The 21678-nt window shown below is 36.6% G+C and overlaps 1 protein-coding gene across 2 annotated transcripts in view; it reads right to left on the bottom strand.

Annotated features, from left to right (window-relative positions):
• The window catches only part of LOC134544687 (sodium/potassium-transporting ATPase subunit beta-2-like), a 59684-nt gene that overhangs the window by 5180 nt on the left and 32826 nt on the right, over positions 1–21678 (bottom strand). For both annotated transcript variants that reach the window (XM_063388504.1, XM_063388505.1), the window contains exons 2-6: positions 11764–11904; positions 10401–10517; positions 5490–5671; positions 4007–4111; positions 1611–1779 (exon numbers count right to left, since the gene is read on the bottom strand). In XM_063388504.1, coding sequence (XP_063244574.1) covers positions 1611–1779; positions 4007–4111; positions 5490–5671; positions 10401–10517; positions 11764–11904 — 714 coding nt within the window. The remainder of the gene's footprint in view (positions 1–1610; positions 1780–4006; positions 4112–5489; positions 5672–10400; positions 10518–11763; positions 11905–21678) is intronic.

Raw genomic sequence — 21678 nt, 5'->3', positions numbered from 1 at the left:
TTTGCATGCCTTGAATTTTTGCTGAAAACACAGAATAAAAACAAAATACGGAAACAGAACTATTCATTCGCGCTCAACGTATTCTCAAATGCGTTTTGTAAACAGACACCATTTAGATATTTTGAGCCGTTTTATAATTACGTTATGTGTCGCGATTTAAGAACAAATGGGGATGATTGATTAATCTAATAACCTTATCTAAGCATATCATAACATTATTAATCTTGAATTTATTCATTAACACGTGATTTCCTAGAATAAAGGCGAAAAATTAATATTAACAGTCAACTGTGGAACATGCATTATACTATCAGTTTATTTGCACGTACAACTTTAGGAATATAAGTCTGCGAAACTAAAAGAGATTTTTCAGTTCTTATTTTGTTTCAACCATCTTCAGAATGTTTGCTATTCAATGAGCTTTGGGACATAACACAAGTGAGAATTTTTAAAGGGTTATATATTGTTGTCACATATGGAACAAAGTGGTTAGAGTTTTGACATTGTACACCCAATGAATTATTTATAACATAGAGTGTCCCCAAATATGTATTTTGGAAAATATGTTTCAAACCCCTCTGCTAACAACGCTGTAGGGTATATAGATACATATAACACTATAACGTATGCACTCATGCTTCGCAACAGAAGTCTACATGTAGAACAACACTCTTGAATGGCTCGTTATACATATAAGTAAAATGAATATAATTGTGCAATTTCCTAGCCCCCGTTCCCCCTATTGGGAGTTTATACCGTTAAATCAATTGTGTTTGGATTCTCATAGAACGTGAGTTACATACGTGCCAAATTTCAAACCTGTAGGTCTTACAGCTCCAGAAAATTCGTGATGTGTGACTCAGTGAGTGGTATTTCGCTTTATATATATATATATATGTGTGTGTGTGTGTGTGTATATATATATATATATATATATATATATATATATATATAATAAAATGTAACAAAAGTGTGTTTGCCTGTTTGTTTGTACGAGCATCACGCAAAAAATACTGGACCAATTTTGATAAACATTTTGTGTTTTTAAAAGTTAATAATTAGACTTAAAAATTGGTATGTATTTTATCTCGTTACAATGACGAGAGCCGAAAGTATAACAATAAAAACCACATTTTTTTTACAATCAAGTGCAATCATAATAATGTCAGCTCCCATACCAAGTACATTCATACTAAAAGAGGGGTCAGTTTTGATTGGCTCTTGCACTAGATGCCATGCGGGCGGAGCTGTCGTACATGCTTTAAAGATTAAAAGATTAAAAATATTTAAAAATATTCAAAAGATTTCCTAAAAAAGTTCCTTGAGTTTCCGTTTGTTTTTTTCTTATACAAATCTACAGTTTGGCTTCGATCTCGATCAAATTGTGCACACCTGGCCTTCAGAACACGAGGAAGGTCACAGCTAGGTTAGATTCCTAAAAACGACCCCTTAAGCAGAATTTAATCATTCTTGCTGAAATTTCGCGGGCGTAGCCGCGGTTTATTGGCTAGTGTGTGTGTGTGTGAGTGTGTGTGTGTATAATTCCATGCATCACAAAACCAAACACTAAAGCGAGACGATGCAGTGTCGCGCGTGGAAGCACTACTCACTCGCAGGGCGCTCGAAGTACACAGCCACGAGCGGGCTCAGGTAGCCAGGGGTGTTCCTGAACGGGAAGTAGTAGCCGGGGAAGCCGCGGGAAGGGTAGTACTGGATGGCGCCGATGTTCTCTATGTCGGCGGGGTTCTCGCCCTCGCAACTCACCCACACGGTGTTCATCTGCGGGCAAGACAGCGCTGCACAACACTCAAAACAAAATATATCACACAAACGTTAGTAAAAACACAAGTGATTAAAGGGCAAAACAGGTTTATACGAAATAGTAAAATAAAATTTAATATTCTAAAGTTGTCAACGGAGAAAAAATTCCACACATGATTTTCTCAATTGTTATAAATACTACTTTTGAAGTTCTGTATACATTTGTTGATTTTACCATTTAATTGATTGTCAATAGTTTTTTTCCTGAGCGGTAACATGAACATTTCGAGAATGAAATGTTGTGTTAAGTCAGTAACATGTGTAATTCTGTAAAATCGTGTGAAAGTTTGGTTACGTTACGTCAGATTATACATTTATAATACCGTCAGTAGTGGAAGGTTGGTCAGATTCGGTAAGTGACATTTTAAATGGTGTAAAGTCATGCGGGAGGTTGTTTTGATTTGGTCAGTGACATTCAGTACTTCAGAATCTAGTATAAATTTAAAAATACAATTTTTCATGATAACAGAGATTCAAAAAATAATTTTTCCTGATTTTGTTTTATTTGCCTCGAAATCTCTACTCTACTAAATTACGAATACCTTTGCTTACAACTACTGATCACATTTTAGCATAATATTATTGCTATGAGTTGCTGTTAAAATAATTTAGACTAAAGACTCATATCCAAAGGTTTAAACCTAATATTGACCGCATGAGGCACTCTACGTCGTGACTTCTATGTTGATAACTTGCAGATGCAATATATCGAGTGTTGACAATTATCTCAATTAAATGACACGTTATAATACGCCGCAGATCTTTCTCTAAAATAACTATCCATAAGTATTCGCCGTAAGATTTAAAAATAATTTAATTCTGAAAAACTATTCTTTTAGAGAAAATATTAACGATAGAAGGAATAGTGCTGGTTCTTTTGAATAATTTCTCTAAAAAATTTAATTCAAATATCGTAAACCCTTTTCGCAAAATTTACAGAACTTCTGTCGATATAGATACAACGTTTGTCTATGAAATCGTTTAATTCTCTAGAACTTTTTCCCTCCGGTATCAAAGTGTCTATGCGTGTAGAATTTTCGTTATGGCATATATCCAATATTTGTCTTACTTTATTCAAAGATATTCACAAATACAGAAGATAATTTAGGTTTTATCTTGCTTCAAAATGTCTCCATTTAAGTGTTAAGATAATTTTCTCAATAAAGCTACTGCAAATTCCAAATGATCACAGTACTTTTTAGCCTTTGGAATTCGGAACTAGATCCACACTGTTACCTTATTTTCATTTAACTTATTTATTACAAAAGAACACTAGTTTCTCAGGAGATAAGCCAGCTTCCTGTGGCCTGGAATGTTTTGTGCCTGATGTTTGTATGTCACAATTTTTTTTATTTTCCTGGAATGTTTTTGCAAGAGAAGATCATTTAAAGATATACTATGTAGTTAGCAAAATATCAGACATCACTTTGGTTGAATATAAAGAAACCTTGAACAAGCTTTATATTATATTTTAGAAATTACGCGCAAAAAAGAAATTGGAAATTTACCGTAATTTTCTTTTAATATACCTAAAATGTTTCACTGAAAGTTCTATTGAAAGAAACCCCATAGAGGTTTTTTATTCATATTTTATAAAATCTTTCTATGTTGGAATGAAATGTTTGTTACTTGTAACTTGATGACACTGCAGTCATTTCGAATTAATATTTTTATATCGTTACCTCATCAGTTACAATACAGTAAACAGTTGAAATATAAGGTTTATCTTAAGCTTTGACAACTATTTTTTTTCAAACTTCCGGCAGTTTTTTTTTCAAAACACCACTTTTTTCTTTTAATTCAGTTTTTGCCACATTACTCTCGGTCTGTTTAGTGCAATTTAATCTCTGCCGTGGGTATTTTCATAAAGAAAGCATAGGTCACTATAAAATTAAATATATCACTTAACGGACAGACAGTTTAACAAGTGAAAACGTGATGTTTATAATAAAAACCACACAGTGGCCTTCTATGCACATAACATATTCGTTTTTAAAAGTTTTCGGAACACTTCCCTTTAAGTATGGAAGGCAAGCCGAAACTCAAGTGTAGTTGAATGTTGGCTGATGCTTGACGTTGCGTGTTTGAGCCATGCGTGGTTTGTAAACGGGTATTTGAACACGTTGTTGTTGAACATTTTGCTTCTTGCGTAGTTTACAAACCCGGGCTCGACCCTAACAGTTACCTCCGGCGTGTCTTTCCGGTCTCGAATGTGTGTCTTGAGGTCTTCTGGCATGATTTCGGGCAGCGAGTCCGTGTCATTGTAGTAGTTGGGCAGCCAGTTGAAGATCTGGAACAAACAACACCCCTTGCATCAATTGTACCTGGTTAGATTACACTGGATAGTTGTACGGCGCCTAACACACCCGTTGAAAAAATTATGAGAACTACAAACAATTTAATATACACGAAATATTTACTAAAATTTCAATTTATTTTTATTGTGCAAATTAAAAATTTTTCCGATGTATTATATATATATAAAATTATAAAATAGTATTTGACAAAGAATAGTTCTTAATGAAGAACCTCACTACATTGCGTGTGAGTCTCTCATTCAGTAATATTTAATTAAATTATAACGTCATACTCACGTAATCAAAATTGATTTTCAGCGAAAAAGCGAATATTTACTTATTTTTCGATGTTAATTCTTCAAATTAGAAAAGTAAAAGATTAAAATCTCACAAATAAAATAAAAATAAAATATATTGTTTAACTTCTAGCGCAATCTTTTGGTGTAAAATTCAAATACACATACACAATACACATATAAAAATGATAAAGTGTTGCTGTGTGTACAGCAGCAAGTGCTGCTACCTGCAGAGTGCCGGTCTCAGACTCCTGGTGGGCGACTTCCCGCCGCACGCTGGCATTCTGCAGGCAGGCGCTATCTCACAGCGTTGTGCCGTCATAAATTCAGTGATGAGCGTAACTGAATATATAGAATTTAAGAATAATTTAAGCAGTTAAATTGAGTTTCCGTTCTGATTCTGGTTCTTGAGACTTTTCTATGAAAACCAGTGTGCGCCAGCAATGACCTATGTTCATGAAATTATTATTTTAAATTAGGGATGGGCCAATCAAATCCTCAAATCCTCAAATACCATCAGATCCTTAGTATTCGAAATATTAGATATCCGAGGAAAATATTAAAGGAAATAAAGTAAATTTAAAAAAAGTCAACACTGATAACCTCTGAAGTTTACTACGCCAACTTTTTTCTTCATTCCTGTCCTGTTACTATTTCCAATATATTATACTTCAAACATGTAATTAAATAAATAAAATTACGACATGTATTAATTCTTGAAACTTAATCTGTCTAGGTTACAACAATTTAAAAGGTAAGCTGTTTCAACACCATAGTTGATATTTTTCATTATATATTGTATATTATTTTATTTTTGATCCTTGACACCTAGATTCGGATTCGAGGGATATATTCGAGGTACTCTCAAGGAAATCTGGACCTCGCCTGAACGGGACGTTTCACCGATTGAGAACGCGCGCGCCATCCTTGCCCACTTCTCCTACATTGAAGATTGCGACTGCAAGGTCGACCGAAACGTCGGCGAAGTCTCCGCCTAACTGTAAGCTCGGTGAAGTGCTCGCCCTCCAAGCGGGCCAGGCAGGGCAGCGGGGCAGGGGTGTTGGTGATCACGCACCTTGTTCAGCTTGAGGAATATGCACGGGGACGACGTGGGGAAGCCGTAGTTGTTCTCCTCGATGCACGCGCCGAACTTCTCCAGCTCGACGGCGCACACGCTCTTGGGGTCCGGCGCCATGTTGTAGTTGCACACCACGCGGTTGTCGCCGCCGCTCTCCAGGAGGTTCTTGGTCTTGTACCCTGCGGAGGAACCACAGCGGCGACGTCGTCGTGTTCCGCGATCACGCGGAGACGAGACGGATCCCCCACTGCCGCGTCTGCCGCTTCCACAATGCGGGAGACGCAAGCAAATGAATCCAAAGAGATTGGATTTAACGGTTTCAAAACATTTAACGGAATATTTTAAAAATTCGCTCCGAGAACATACATAACACGCTCTGGATTTACATATATAAAAAAACTAAAGTAACGATAGAACACTAGAAACGCTTGAAACAATTTTTAACATACTTTTAATTTAAACGAAAATGGCTACCGCCGCAACTAAATACTCGCTTTCTATTGGTCGCACGGATTAACGAAAAAGAAATATCTGAGCATTGCCGAGCTAATGCGTACGGGCCCGTGTCCGCATGCGTGCCACTGTAGACTCTCCGTCCGTTCCGTGAGATCCGTCTCCGGTCACGTGATCCGTCTGCGTTCTGTGCCATTGTTTAACGGGCCCAAGGCTTGGTTCACAATTAAAAACACACAAAGAAAACCTACGAAGTGAAGGTTTATAGTTGTAACAAACATGGCAACGAAAATACTGCAAAGATTTTTACAATATTTTCTTACCTACTATCTAATATAAATGTTATCCTCTCTTCGTCCACCCCCCCCCCCCCCAACCCAAATATGTTTCGTGCCCCGCGCCATCTATCAATTTCCGTTACTTCTAACTTCCGTTATCTCCGTTGTTCTCTTTATCTACTCACATCGGTTCCCCTGTAAAGACGTCATCGCTCAACATACCAGTACCGGCTTAAATAAATACATATGTAGTTTCACTTCAAAAAACTTAAGAAAGTGAACAGCAAGCTGTGCCCACGACTGTGCATTAGACCTGTGAGAAGTATTTTCATGATTGACTTCGTATGCATTAATTTTAGACAGTGAAATTTCACAATGCATACGACATCTATTGGTAGTGTTAGTAAATAACTATTTATTTAAACTGTCTGGTGATTGTTGTGCGACAACACAGTTTATTTTCCTTCAACCTATAAATTAATTTAAGTTATAATAGGATATGTAAAAATTTTAATTAACAATTATTTTGATGTGTAACATCTTAGTTCTTGGTTTACGGCAATTGTAAGGCGTAATTTCGTGAAGAGAATGGAAATATGTAACCACTACGGTGCTGCCATCTGTAACAAATTTCGCGAACCCAATTTCACAAACCTAAAGAAAAACTTTATAGTATTAACTATTTAGTGAATTTTAATAAGAGGGACAGTATTTTATAAAAAAAAATTGTCGGAAATCAGGTCTAAAGCCTAAAATTATGATTTTTTAAAGTCTTTTTCGCCTTTATCGGAGCCGTTTCATTATATAGTTTAACCTTTCGCTCTACAAATCGATTGAAATGGTATTCGACGTATCTGTTCCACCAGCGAACTCTAGTGGCAGGTGCGGGAACTACGTGTGATTCGCGTCCAGAAAAGTACTTGAAAACACAATTTGCGTTTTTATTTATCACTCTCGGCATTATTTTAAATAATTCTACGTTAAATTTCGTGTCCTAGTTTTGTATTATAAATGTATTTGCAACATGAGAACAAGTGAATTTGCTCGTTATCGAGGTGCTCTGGTGAATATTTAAAGACTCACTCATATGTTATTTTTTTGTTTACATTTCTATCTAGTCACTATTTCCTGATAATTTCCATTAATTATATTTTTATTGCAGAAGTTATCTGAGCAATTACATATCCCGGAAAATACTTACGCCATGACAGATAAAAAAAACAAGTCCCAACTCCCGCCAAAATTACCCCCTACTCTGTACTGATCTCGTCTCCCATGCTCACGACCACGCGTGGTTGTGAATCAGTAGGTTCCAAAGAATAAAAGGTAGGTTGGAAACCATCGCGGTCAAGACCAGAAAGTGACCAAGTCTGGATGATTACATGGTTACCGAGTGAGACCGATTATTTTTTCAGCTCTTGGTCTGCGTCATGTTGGTTAGAAGCCCAAAAAATTGGCCTAGGTGTAGAGTTTCATGGTGGAAACTGTTTTAATTTACTGTATGTAATGGTTCTAAGAAGATATTCTAATTTATCTACATAAATACAAAAGTAAATGTTTGTTCGTTCAATATCTAAAATCTCCGAAAGTTCTTCCCCGATAACTTTGAAATTTTGACACAACGTTTCATTCGAATACTCACGTGTTTTATGTAGGTACCTATGTCACACCTGTGACAGATAAAAAGATAGATAAAAATATAGATAGGTAAATATATATATGAACGTGTGTGTGTTCGTTTTCTGTTTTGTAAAGATAAAGATATGGATAGGAAGATATAGACATAGAGAAATATAAATATAGAGAGAGGTATATAGAGATAGAGGGGATCTACAAATACATAGAGATAGAGTGAGGGATGTATATAGATGTGTAGAGATATGTAGAGAGAGATATTAAGGTATTTATAGAAACGTATATACATAGAGAGATAGAGTGATATGGAGAAATATGGATAGAGATGTATAAATAGATATATAGAGAGATATAGAGAGATATTTATGAATATAGCAATATAGTGAGACTTATAGAGAGAAATATAAAGAGAGATAGAGAGCAATGCTTGGTAGATGTGTACCTACCAAACAAATTACAAAAAAATGAAATAGACTAAGAAACGCATGCCGGGCATTAGCTTGTACTTAACAATAATCATTAGACGTGGTCAAGCACCATTTGCGCAAAATCTTGGCCGTAACAATATGGCGATGGTGAGATATAGAAATTATTTCAACTACTTCTCAGCATACGTCTCCTTACAATTCTTAACTCCTCGGTAAAATGTTGTGCATACGACTCATGTTCTATATTACTGTTATTTATTTCAATTGTGAATTTACCGCAAGCATGAATATAGAGAGCGCACGTAAGCTAGGAATTACGACTTGTAGTATATGCAATTTTTTTGCGCTTATTTTATGGTGGGTGGTATCTAAACTATGGATTTATTAAATCTTTTTATATTCGGTCTCCCTCTTTATTTGCCACTGGTTCCAATCTACGACAAAGAATATATAAGAGTCAGATATGCTTTTCAGATTTATTTTATGTTAATGGTAAAATGCCATTCCAGCACGAATGTGTTCATTTTCTGGCACTTTTTTTGATACGTGATTTAATCTTGTTAACTATAAACGTGCATGTTTACTTTTTCAACTTTGATCACGTCAAAACATGCTTCAAGTTTTTACATAAAAATTATAAGAAATATAACTTTACACTGCATAGTCTCCGACATACCTATGCTATTCATTTGAATGTAAATGGCACAGGGACGGTATTTTCGTGGATTCAGTTTGGTTGCAAGATAAAATGCAAATCTTCATACTCTTGCACTATGTTCACGATTGAACCGCAGTTGGTTAGTTGTTTGCACACGCCCCTTTACGACCGTGAGACAGCGACACCTAGCTAGGAGAAAAGTAAGCTAATCAGGTAGTGCCAATTAAAGAGAACAAAATGGTTCTCACTTAGAAATAAACCAATTGAAAAGCAAACGGTCAAATGACTGACTGAGGGGGGGGGGGGATAAGGAGTATATCCCCCCTTACCGTAAGTTATGAAAAAATTTGCAAAATATCAGTGAAGAAAGTATGTTTCTTTATGAGAAGCCACGTCAACTACGGCTACTACTGTACGTCCATATGTCAATGTGTTAGCGTCAATAGTAAAATAATTTTTAATGCACGTTTTCAATTAGATAGATTTCAAACAGATACTACCTAGTAACCATGCTGCAAATTCCGGAAAATGTTTATACAGTTTTTCATTTCATGGTCCATAGACCACAAAATCATAGTCAACTCAAAAATGTATATATATACATATATCACTTTTTTGTGGACGCGGTAACTGTCGCAATTTTTCACAAATCACTTCCAAACTGATACATCAAATCTAATAGGAAAAATCTCGGTCAAATACGTTAACAAAAGAAAATAACACACAGTACACACACAGGACACGCAATTAACACACAGTTAACACAAAGGACACGCAATGGGCACACAGTATATACATAGGACACACAATGGACACACAGTACACACACGGGACACACAGAACACATTGAAAATTTAGACGCGAGAACTCCGGATTTTTCCATGTTCTCCTAGTTATTCCTGGCGAGACCTCTGCTGATGTTCTCCGAGTGCTTCTGGTTATATCTGAGAAATTAATCGCTGCATGATTTTTTTTTTTACTTAATGAGGCATGCAGTTTTATTCCGAGTTATATTTAATTAGTGAATTCCTGTTACCAAATCAGTATTTACAATAATTTTATCAGGTAGAAATCAAACAAAAAAATCGTTACTCAGTAAAATAATATGTCTTAAGACGTCTAAGAAACACTATCATGCAAGACGAACTTCCTTCTCCTTGGTGTCTAGCAAACCCCTCCTCCTCTTGCTATCGTGAGTGAGCAGCCCGCATCCCACATGAAAGAGCGGCTGTCTGTACAACACAGCATGTGGCGCTAACTGTTGCAAGAATCTACAACTAGCAGCAAGTTTTTTGCACGAGATAAATGTCTTGGATTCTATCCAAGAAGTAATTGAATCCGAAATTCCAACGTCTCGGTTGAAGGCGAGCTATGAGCGATCTGATCGCTCATTGTCTGTCACAGCCCTTTTCTACCCTTTTCAATTTGTCATTTAAAAATTACGCTCGTCGGTTACCTGAGAGAAAATTGGTGAGTTCCTTGGTCCAGTGCTCGTAGTTCTTGTCGCTGGCGCGGTACCATATGAGCGTGCTCTCCACGTTCTCCTCCGGCGGCATGGGGCGGAATCCAAGACCTGCGCGACACGAACACACATCAACCACAGGAACAACCAATACCATCATCCGTTCAGAAACATCAGATACTTAATATGTGTGATGTTACTTCTGCTATTGGCCCACTATATCAGGGTCGTCACTAGATTATTTTCCACCTGGGTCAAGAATTTTTCAATCCAACCAAATCGAAACCTTTCACCGACAACACCTCGCATCGCCACCGCATATTAATGTTTTTATTCCAAATATTTTTGTGATTCAACTTATATGGTTAATAAATAGATTTATTTGCAGTTATTTCGTGTTTAATACATCGCAAGTTGAATAGTACGCGAAAAGTACCAGTTTTTAAATATTTGACGATAAACATGTATGTATTTTTCAATACAAATAATTCAATTCTGTCCTCCACTTTATTTTTGTGTTCTAACACTACCATATTCGACTAAATATCTATGGTAAAAATTACTATTTCAGTTTAGCGGCAGTGTGGCACCCCGGGCACCAGCCCCATCTGATCCTCTCTAGTTACGTCCCTGCCCAAACTTATCTCGGGGAGTCTGGTCCGAAGACAAACATTCAACCAAAGCAATATCGTATCAGAGGTTACCTCGTTGGTACATCTAACAAGTGAGCAGCTAATGACTTTGTAACATTTTCTCCAAGTATACAGAGAACTATGGATTCTAACCTAGGGAGTTAGTTCACTGAACGAGCTAATTTTTTTTTTACGTTTATTTTACGTTGTACAATTTTTTAACCGACAGTAAGTAACAAAATGATAGCATTTTATATTTAATACAAGATACATATTTGTTTACATAAATTAAGAAAAACTATGTCTGTTGGGAAAAAATGCGATTTCATACACACGCCGTACTTCATGTAACCCCTCAGAAAGGACAGAGTTGCAGGAGCGTACGCACAATTTCATTTCGTTGTGAAGGGAGGTAGTAGAGAAACTTTTCCCTCTGATTGCTTTCAAATTTTTCTCCCTTTTTTTGTGAAAAAAAATAGTATTTTTTAGGATTTATGGAAAGGAGTGTGTGTATATATGTATGTGTGTGTGTGTGTGTGTGTAGGTGTGTGTGTGTGTGTGTGTACGCCCCTGCAAAGGTTATAAAGGGTGAGGGAAAAGAATAAACAGCCTGGCTTTGTTATCAGCTTCGGTGTCCAGGAAAAATTATTACGAATCATTAATTTTTTCGTGCAAATGAGTAGTTTCTGACGAGCAGCCTGTTTGCCGCACGGCGTGGCTCTTACCTGGGTTACTCCCGATGAGAGAAGAGTCCAGCTGCCACTTCGGGCTCGACATGTCCAGTGTCTGGTAGAACACCGCCAGCATGGCGGCGAAGTAGCCAGACAGTCCGGCATAGAACAGCACGTAGAAAAAGAGGATTTTAGCTGTGAACAAAAAATAAAAACTGCTTTAATTACTTTACATTAACTGTGTACTAGAGACAGGAAATTTTCTTTGATTCATTTCGCGATAGGCTAACATTCGGAAACTTATAAATGTAATGCTACTTCTGCTATCGGCCCATGACTTATCTGAAAGACTCTGTGCACCATGAGGACAATTGAGAAACAATCAATCAAAACAGTAGCGAATCACAGCCTACTACAGCTTTGAGACGTCTAGGAAGTCAGGAGCCAAAGACATCGTAACATTTGCTCAAGAATGCACAGAACTATAGAGTATATTTTTACACAAGATACATACTAGTAAACAGAAAAAAATTAAATCAGAAGACTAATCACTGGCTTTAAAAGTAATATTAAAAAATAAAATGATGTTTACTTAACGAGCTTTAAGTCACCATATCATCCATAGCCTACTCAAAGAAAAATATCTTCAAAACTGGAAAAAAAATATTAACACGAATCTTATATTAAGTTCGAATCAATACGTTGAACTTTTAAACTTTTGTTCTTTATCCGTTAAAAGCTAGCATTCTGTGGCAGAGTTACACACAAACAACAACTAGTTTTTCTTCGGCACAGACATAGAAGTGATGAACTTAAAAGGTCCCATTGTTAATCAGGAAACCATATCAAGTAATTCTTGATAATGCATATAATTTTTGCAGACGAAAATTTTCACTGATGATGCAGTCTTGATGAAAATTCAAAAATTATAATTAAACAACGTTAATTTTAAAAAATTCAGAAAATATTTTTAGTTTATGCGTTTATTTTTTCACTTATTTTTTTGTTTAATTTCCTACCTAGTACACTGTTAGAAATTACTGTGAATTTACGGAGTTTTCTACGAAGAATGCTACGAAGAGTACTAAGTTATTTCAAAAACTGATTCTTCGTATAAACTATGCTGGATTCAGTCTTCAAATTTCGTTTTCAACTGAATTCAGGGTAAGCTGGAAGAAGGAAGAGTATCTTTTTGCTGTATACTTAACAAGTTATTGAATGATTGGTATATTTACTAATTTTACTAATTCTTGTGAATTCATATTTGAAGTAAGTAAACTAAGTACTCGTATATAAAAAAATATACGAAGATTCCAGAATAATTTGTAATCAGTATTCTTCGTAAATTTAAAGTGAAAATATTTTACGGTGAACTGGTGAGTAGAGCCACGTTTATTTCGCGGTTTTTATCCCACCACAGGCTAGACTCGACTTGACTGTATATAAACAATACTTGTTAGAATGCTCGTTGGTCGATAACGAGGTTACACGTGATTGGGTGGACACTTCTCCTTGTTTATAACCAAGGACGGCTCCAGGACAGGGCAAGCAGGACAAACCTAGGGACCCTTTTCATTTTCCTTGTTTGTCAAGTTTCCTGTGAAAAATAAAAAAAGAAAAATTAAATTGTAACTAGCGTGCAATTTAATGTGCTGGTTAATACCTTTCGATTTCAATTGAGATTTCATGATTGTATATCAGAAAAAAAACTTTGAAACATATTATTACTAAATTTGATGATGCGATTTCAACAGAATTTAAAAAAAACTAATGATAGTGTAATTTATCAGGATATAAAATTTAAATTTCTTTAGAAAAATTAGGAAAAAAATTGTCGAAATTGAAGTTTCCAACTTGACTTAAAAATGTTATTCCAAAGAGATTAGTTTTCAAAATTTTCAGGGTGCAGCCCCCAAACGTCCGTTTCTCTGGGGGATACTCCTTCCCCCCTCCCAGGCTCCCGGTAAGACCCCTCCTGGTAAGATAAAAGGCCCCTCAAAAGTAAATGGCACAGGATCCCACAAAGTTTATGGCCATCATTGTTTATAACTGGCTCTGGGTCGTCAGGCGCACTGTAGTAATAATCAACGTGAAGCAGATGTATAGGGCCATGAAGTCTACTTTGCTACTCAAAGAATCTCTGCGAAATAGCAGTGGCTCCACCGGCGAGGGCTCAAAGCGACGCCCAATAGAGACGTCACAAGATGACGCACGTACCTCTCTGTGGGTTCTGCTATTGATCGTCGAGCAAGCCTGACCTACTTCCCGGCCTCCGTGGCAGTGGCCATTCCAAGAGGGACGTTTTGTGATGCATACTTTAAAAAAAAAATTATGTTTTAACATATTTTGTAATGAGCTTAAATATGGGTAGTTAATAGGAATGGTTCTATAAAAACCTCAAATATCACAGTAGTATGATTAGGTAGGTCCGGGGGCAGTATATTGTGGAAGTATTCAGGATTCGAGACATTTGACCCCTGATGTCACCACCCCCATATTTGATTATGTCATTTCCGGCCGCCATCTTTGATTACATCATTTCCGGTCACCATCTTGTATTACACCATTTCCTGCAATAATCCTGTATTATTTCACTTCTAGCAGCCATCTTGGATTATATCATTTCTGGCAGCCATATTGCATTATGTCATTTTCTGTCACCATTTTATTTTCTAGAACCTTCTGCCATTTAAAATTCTAGAACTTTCTACTATCTTCGATTACATCACCACTGATTAGACTTAAGGATTGAGGATTCGGATTTATGATTTTAATATTACCATTATGCAATCGCCATTTGGTTTTCTATAACCTTCCACCATCTTGGATTCTAGAACTTTTTACCATTTTTGATTCTGTAATTATTGACGAGACCTGGGGACCAAGTGTATTCGGATTTTCACATTATCATTATACAACTGCCATTATTTAGAACATTCTGCCATCTTGGATTTAAATTTCTCATGCTCTATCATTCCATTATTAGTATGCAGTCACATTGTATTTCATCACAACTAACGAAACCTGTGGCTTCGGATTTAGGATTTTTGCAATACTTTTTGCTAAACCTTATATAGTCGTCATCTTGGATTATGTAGTTCATGTCCTTAACTTTTATTACTAAATGTATTATTTATTTAATTCGTACAACATTATGCTTGAACATACTATTATGGCAACCATCCAAGAGTCACTAGTGTCTAGGTTGAATTTTCCATTTAATGCTTATTACAGTATCGTCCTTAATAATTTTAACTAAAAATATTTAAGAAAGAACCTTGGATTAGGTAGCAAAGACACTTACCACTAGGCTACCAGAATTTTATATAAAAAATTACTACACACCTTGTCTAATATTCGTTCCACTCACCATATTTTGACTAGATACCATTTTTACTTATACAATTTATTTAATTTCACAATATTTATAACTTTTACAAGTTTTAAGTATACTACTATTAAACTTATATCTTCTTTTCAACCAATTATGTATATAGAATTATTAACCAGGGTACTAAAATTACGAAATAACATACAACCTATTTGAACAATTACCATATTTATTAATAAAGTTTAACATATATACATATGTACAAATACAAATTAATATTATTATTATTTTCGAATCGTATTTTTGTCTTGGCAAATTACATCTTGGAGATCTACTTCTTTCCGAAGTCTCCGGAGTTCATGCAGCACTGCATTTATGTTTATTATCTATGCCTCTTGCATAGCTATTCTTTCTGCTACAACTTCTTCCCGAAAGTCACGTACTTCTTCAATAACATTTTGAAGAGTTAGTTCCTCTTCGGCAATACCCTCCTCCTCTTCTGTAGGTTCCTCCTGCATAGTAGGCGATCCAAGCATACATTCGATCCATGGCACTGGTGAAAGTACATATTCTTCATCGTCCCACCAGCGATTTCTACATATGTAAGATGCAGTGGGTGACGGAGGAAGTTGTTCCTCATCCAATGTTGAATCTATTTGTGTTGGTAGCTGACCCACTATTGATGATTTTTCCATTTCGATGACTGCTTCAAAAACAACCTTAACTGTAATGTCAGATATTGGTATACACGAATCATGGCTTTTGACAAAAGCAAGCCAATGAACCAGAACTTTATTTCCTTTACATATCAAAACTTGTTCCACTAGATATGTATGTGGAAACTTTGTAGAAAGGATTTCTTCAGCATAAAATCCACCCCGAATAGGATTTCCTTCCATAGCTTCTAGGTAGTACATTCGCGGGTTATAATACCGAATCTTAATCACTATGTAAATTTCCGTGCTCTAGTTTGGAGCGTAGCTTTTAACAAATATTCCTTTCTTCTTGGATATTTTTACATATGAATCTACTCCACCTTTTATTTTGCGAGTATCCAGTGGTTTCTCATTTTTAAAAAAAAATATCTGAAGCATTTAATTATCTTTAATATCCACCAGTCTCAGTTTCGTAGTTCGATGCTTTGTGTGATTACGCATATTTAAAAGTCTAGTATAATTTTTTTGAGACGAAAATTTCCACCAAATAATTCCTTTTAAATTTCGATTAAAACATTCAATTATGCTAGCCTTGAGGTTGATATGAGTCGAGTAATGATTAATTTGATGTTGCTTTATAAGTGCACTGAAGGAATAGTGTAGAATTATTTACCCAGGTCAGTTTGTAAGTACTTAGGCGATCCTCCATCTTGCAAAATTGAGCTCATTGCTTTTGTCACATCAGTAGCTTTCTTGGTTTTTACTGGTACTGCCCAAGCATACTTAGTAAAGCAATCTATGACAGATAAAATATACTTTAATCCTTTATTTTCCCATGAATATGGAATCATATCGACGAGGTCTACTTGGAATAAATCTCGTATACCAAAAACACTTACTTTGCAACTTGGATAGTAACATCCAGCAAGTTTGTGTAATTTATCAGCTAAATCTGAGTGACTCATTGTGTGTAGCCTGCTTCCTTCAGTTCTTCAAGTACAGATGTGTTGGCCATCCTACAAGAGCGATCTACGATGGATAGAATATTGCGATGGGTACAAGCACACCACACTGTTGAATCATGGTAAAACAACTTGGTAAACCATGTGTTCGCCATTTACATGTGCTGTATTCTTATCATTTCCATTATCTTAATTGTGTTATGGCAGCCATTTTGAAGAAACACCGATAAGAAACCAGCATGTATTCTGCCATGTTTCAACCCAGCGTGATTGAAGAGCGCTCGACATGACAGTTTCGCTGTAGACCTTCAAGATTTTAGTCCAATCTTTTTGTGTTTCAAACATCTGAGAATGAAGATAGTAATCCTGAAGAAGAGAAATTACCTCTATGCCCAGTCCCAAGAAACAAACAGTCTCCTCCGTGCACGTTGTTTGACTTTGGTGCATTTAATTATGACTTGGTTAACTTCAGTCTACATTGTGTGAAATATATTTTCAGCTTTAAAGATGAAGGAGACATTCTTACCGCAACATATTTTGAAATGTGTCGCGACAGTATTCATTTTCACCTCTGCTGGAAAATATTTTCGCCCTTCGAAACTGTTAACTTATTAGCAAAATTCGTCTATGAAAATGAAAACAGTGTTATAAATCTCAGTTGACTATATATGTCCATGAGATGTAAACTTGATGCATTTAAGATGCAAGCAAAGCGGAAATAGTGGATCCATAATTTAAAGAAAAGTGCAATGGCAAGCAGCATTATAGAAGATGTAGTATAGCACCATTGAACATGCACTGTGTCGATCATTTGTGCTCAGTGTATATAAATGCAATAATGCAGGGTGCAAAATTTTCACCTGCAAATATTTTGGACATGCAAACAAGTATATAAATTAACCTCATGCATTCAGGAAAGTATTATTCTAAGTGCTACCAACAACATATAAGCATACTAGAAAAATGTAATCCAGTTCCAGCAGCAGCACCGACAGTGCAACGATTGTGGGTGATGTAATATGCCAAAACAGATGTATGTGCATGCAGGCTCTGTGTGACTTTATTCGGTGGATCCTGTAACTACTTGCAGAAAGTATTAAGTAAATTAATGAGGCCGTGCAATTATAAGACATCATCAGACCTTCAATCCATCATTCAGCTCTGAACTCTCGAAGAAGGAAGATGATGGCTACATTTCATCCCTCCAACCTTATAAATTTTGGCAAAGCCTGGGCTGAGCAGAGTTCCATAGAGCTACTGGAATGGAGGAATATTACGTACATGCATGGAAGTATTTTATGTAAATCACCGTTCACTCTATGTGCATGAGCCAACATCTTTTGAACATTGCCAGGAAATTTTAGAATGTTCGACGTATGGCCAATGTTAAGTTCATTACATGAGAGAAGAAACCAATCTGCCTTGCCTGCCAGAAGAAGCAATAGCACATGCAAAACGAAATGACAAGCCGAGATTGCATTCTCCAGACTGTTCCATCAACCAGCAAAATCAAGATTTTGCATCGCTTTTCGCTTCCACCAGCATTCTGGATTCCAGCTCATCTAAACCCAAGTCTGAAGATGAGGACTCAAGAATACTGTCTTAGATGCCGGACATTTCTGAGGACTGCAAAATGTGTTCTCAACTAACTCCATTAAATTATATTACTAAGGAAGGTATTCCTTTGAATACAGATAATGAAATAATTACTTTGTGTGTCCAAAATATTCTAAAGAAAGTTTTTACAGACGCGCAGAATTCTTCATAAATTATATATGTATTATAATTGAATACGTGTGCTTTTCGAAAAAAAAATATGAATTTCGCGAATTTAGATGTTTCACTTAAAACTAAAGCCCTATTGTGCTATAACCATTTTTCGATGATTTGCACATGTAAATAATACAATTCATTGAAGGTAATAAAAAAATTAATTATACTTAATAATAGTATTGTGTGAGAATACATAAATCACTTTAAATATATTTATATCAGAATAATTTTTGTATGGATACATTTTACCCAGAATCTGAAAAATAAAGGTTGTTGGGATACATATTTATGATGCATTAATTATATATTAAAAAATAATTTTCATAGCTAGAACAAGTATTGCATGGGTACCCTGTTACAACTAATCTATAGAAATGCGACATGCTGGTGCCTGTGGGGTTTATCCTAGCAAACTAGCAAGCCGACCTCCATGAGTCAACAGGACTTGCAACTAGTCATCATCTATGCGACATGCTGGCGCCCTATGAAAGCAGTTATATAAGCTCCAGCCCACCGTTGGGTATTTCCCAGCACATTTGCAAACTGGCCTCAATCAGTCACCAGAACTTGTTGCAACTAGCCATCATCAATGCGACATTCTGGTACCCTATAGTGTCTGCAAGCAGTCAGATGAGTATTTATAAGTATATACTGATTGGTATTTCCCAATACACAAGCAAGCTGTCCTCTGTGAGTCACCATAACTTGTGGCAACTAGCCAAAATGATGCGACATGCTGGCACCTATCATGTCGGGCTTTTCATGGAACATGGTATTGGTAAACAGATAAGACATCTGGCCCTGCCTGGGGCATTACTCATGACCTTTGCTCAAGTTGTAACTTGATGATAAGAGGATGATATCATATACTCCCCGAAATTGTCTCAGACTATCAGATGCTTGGATTTTCTTTATGCCCATGTATGGACATGTGATTCAACCACTACTGCTGGGACTATAAAAGGAAGCACACTAGACCGACTCGGTTAATTCGCTGTTCATCTGCTGACCTGACTACAAGTTCTTCGTTGCTCATGCGCTTCTGCCTATCGACATCGAGAGCTTGTGGATCATTGTTCCAGTGAATTCGAGTTTTCATCATTGCTTCTTCAGTTCAACATGGGTTTCAGGTTTCCTTCTCATCTCTTTCAATGTAGAGCTGCCACCGCGATTTCTTTTGGGGATTTCCTGTTGAAACGTCCTAATTAATCTTGATCATCATGGATGGCAAAGCATCCAGTGTTACTTCTGCCCCTGTTGCATCTTCTTTTGTTTCTGGGGTACGTCCAATGCTTCCTCCAAGGTTACAGTGAGGGGTTTTTGACAAGGTGTTTACGAACCACTCTAATGGATTGCGTCACGAGTGCCAGTGCCCCCACAACCCATACAGAGATGACCAGCAGATTTTATAAAAGTGTGATGTAGCTTTTACTTGCAAGAATAACATGACCAAACATTTAAGGTAATGCAATGGTAAAATTTATCAATCAGTGATAGTGAGTGGCAAGTTCTGCAATCAATCATTCACAGAGATACAGAATCCAAGACATCATGAGAAGGCATGTAACCCAGATCACCAGCTAATAAAATGCCAAAACTGTGAGAAAGAATTTACAAGAGGACTCAGCCTGGCCAGACATGCTTTCAAATGTAATGGTCCACTACCTACACCAGCCAAAAGAAGACAAGGTGCTTCACCCCAGCCTGGCCCATCGACTGCTTCTCAAGCTAAAACCAACTGACCAAAGATAGTTGCAGGAGCAGGAGTAGTGTCCCAGTTTTGATTTGCAGAGGCTGAAACTGCATATAGGGGCAATATAAAGGCCCTGATGGCAGATATATGTACATATATAGAAGAAATTAAATCTAACATAATTGGCCAGCTGAAAGAATAAATTGGAGAAAGTGGAGCCATATAATTTAATTTATGGTTTGACTGTCTGTATGGAAAGCCCGAGTCCCATGAAGACCAAGGAGATCAATGTGTGTTTAAAACAAAGAACATCCAACTCTACAATACTGATGATATTAAAGACGCAGTCACCGCCAGCATCGAGAAGATCTGCCAGGAAGAAGAGAAGTACCAGGACAAAGGAAATGGCTTGACCCTCATTGCAGTGTGGCACCTTCAGCTCAGAATCAATAAACTAGATCCCTTCTGTGCTTCCAGCTACATAGATTTACCAGCTCCCATCAAGTCTAGGGAAGCTATAATTAATCCAAAGAATGATCAGAAATGTTTCGAGTAGGCTATGCTGACTAGATTTGTTGAATGTTGGAATCCAGAAAGTGAACAATGATTTGGACAACAAGTTTAATTTTAGTGGGATGAAATTACCCATTCCTCTTCGCTAGATCGTCTTATTCAAGAGAAACAATCTTGGAGTTAATAATTACGGACTTAATGAGGACAAGAAAGTAATTCCTCTGCGAGTGTTGAAAGAAGAAAAGAACAAGCATTTTTACCTACTATATATTACTGAAGAAGACAATGTGCATTATGCATTTATCAAGAATTTTTCAAGACTGATGAGACCTCAAATAATATCACATGAGACCAAGATCCATATCTGCAAGTGGTGTTTCACGTTCTTCCAAGATTTTCCACGAGTGTCTGGGCTCACAACATAGCAGTGCCTTGAAGAGCATAAAAAGTTTTGTAATGAGTTTGTGCCTGTGAGAGTCGAAATGCCTCAAGCAGGAAGTGATGGCAAGCCACCAGTTCTCAAATTCAAGAACTACCAACATGCAAAAAATATGTCTATAGTGATTTATGCTGATGTTGAGGCAATGTTAGAACCAGAATAGTAATGCCAGCCAAATTCAGACAAGTCATATACTTCCAAGTACCAAAAACATGAGGCCTACAGCTATTGATTGTATGTGCAAGTGGATAATGAGGTGATTCTTGCAACAAAACCATCAAGTTTGCCTACAAAGCCCATTCTGTATACAGGTCAAAATGCAATTGTTTCATGCTAATGTTGTTGCGAACTCTACCCAATTTAGCATTTTATATCTTAATACGAATCGCACTGCCGATATGGTTGCCATCCTGGTGTAAGCTTATATAGAATCGAATCAACAGCAAGGAAGATAATTGAATGACCACAGACAATTAACACGCAATGTAGTTTTACAAGAGGCTATCACTGAACCGATGGGACCGCTAACACCACTGGAAATGTTGAGTTTTTAACTTGCCAATGTCTGCTGCTACTGCTTAATTACCTTCACTAAAACCAAT

This window comes from Bacillus rossius, chromosome 1 (assembly GCF_032445375.1).
Source record: "Bacillus rossius redtenbacheri isolate Brsri chromosome 1, Brsri_v3, whole genome shotgun sequence".
Taxonomy (NCBI): domain Eukaryota; kingdom Metazoa; phylum Arthropoda; class Insecta; order Phasmatodea; family Bacillidae; genus Bacillus; species Bacillus rossius.
The sequence above is the reverse complement of the archived record's forward strand: the minus strand, read 5'-3'. Positions and strand labels throughout refer to the sequence as shown.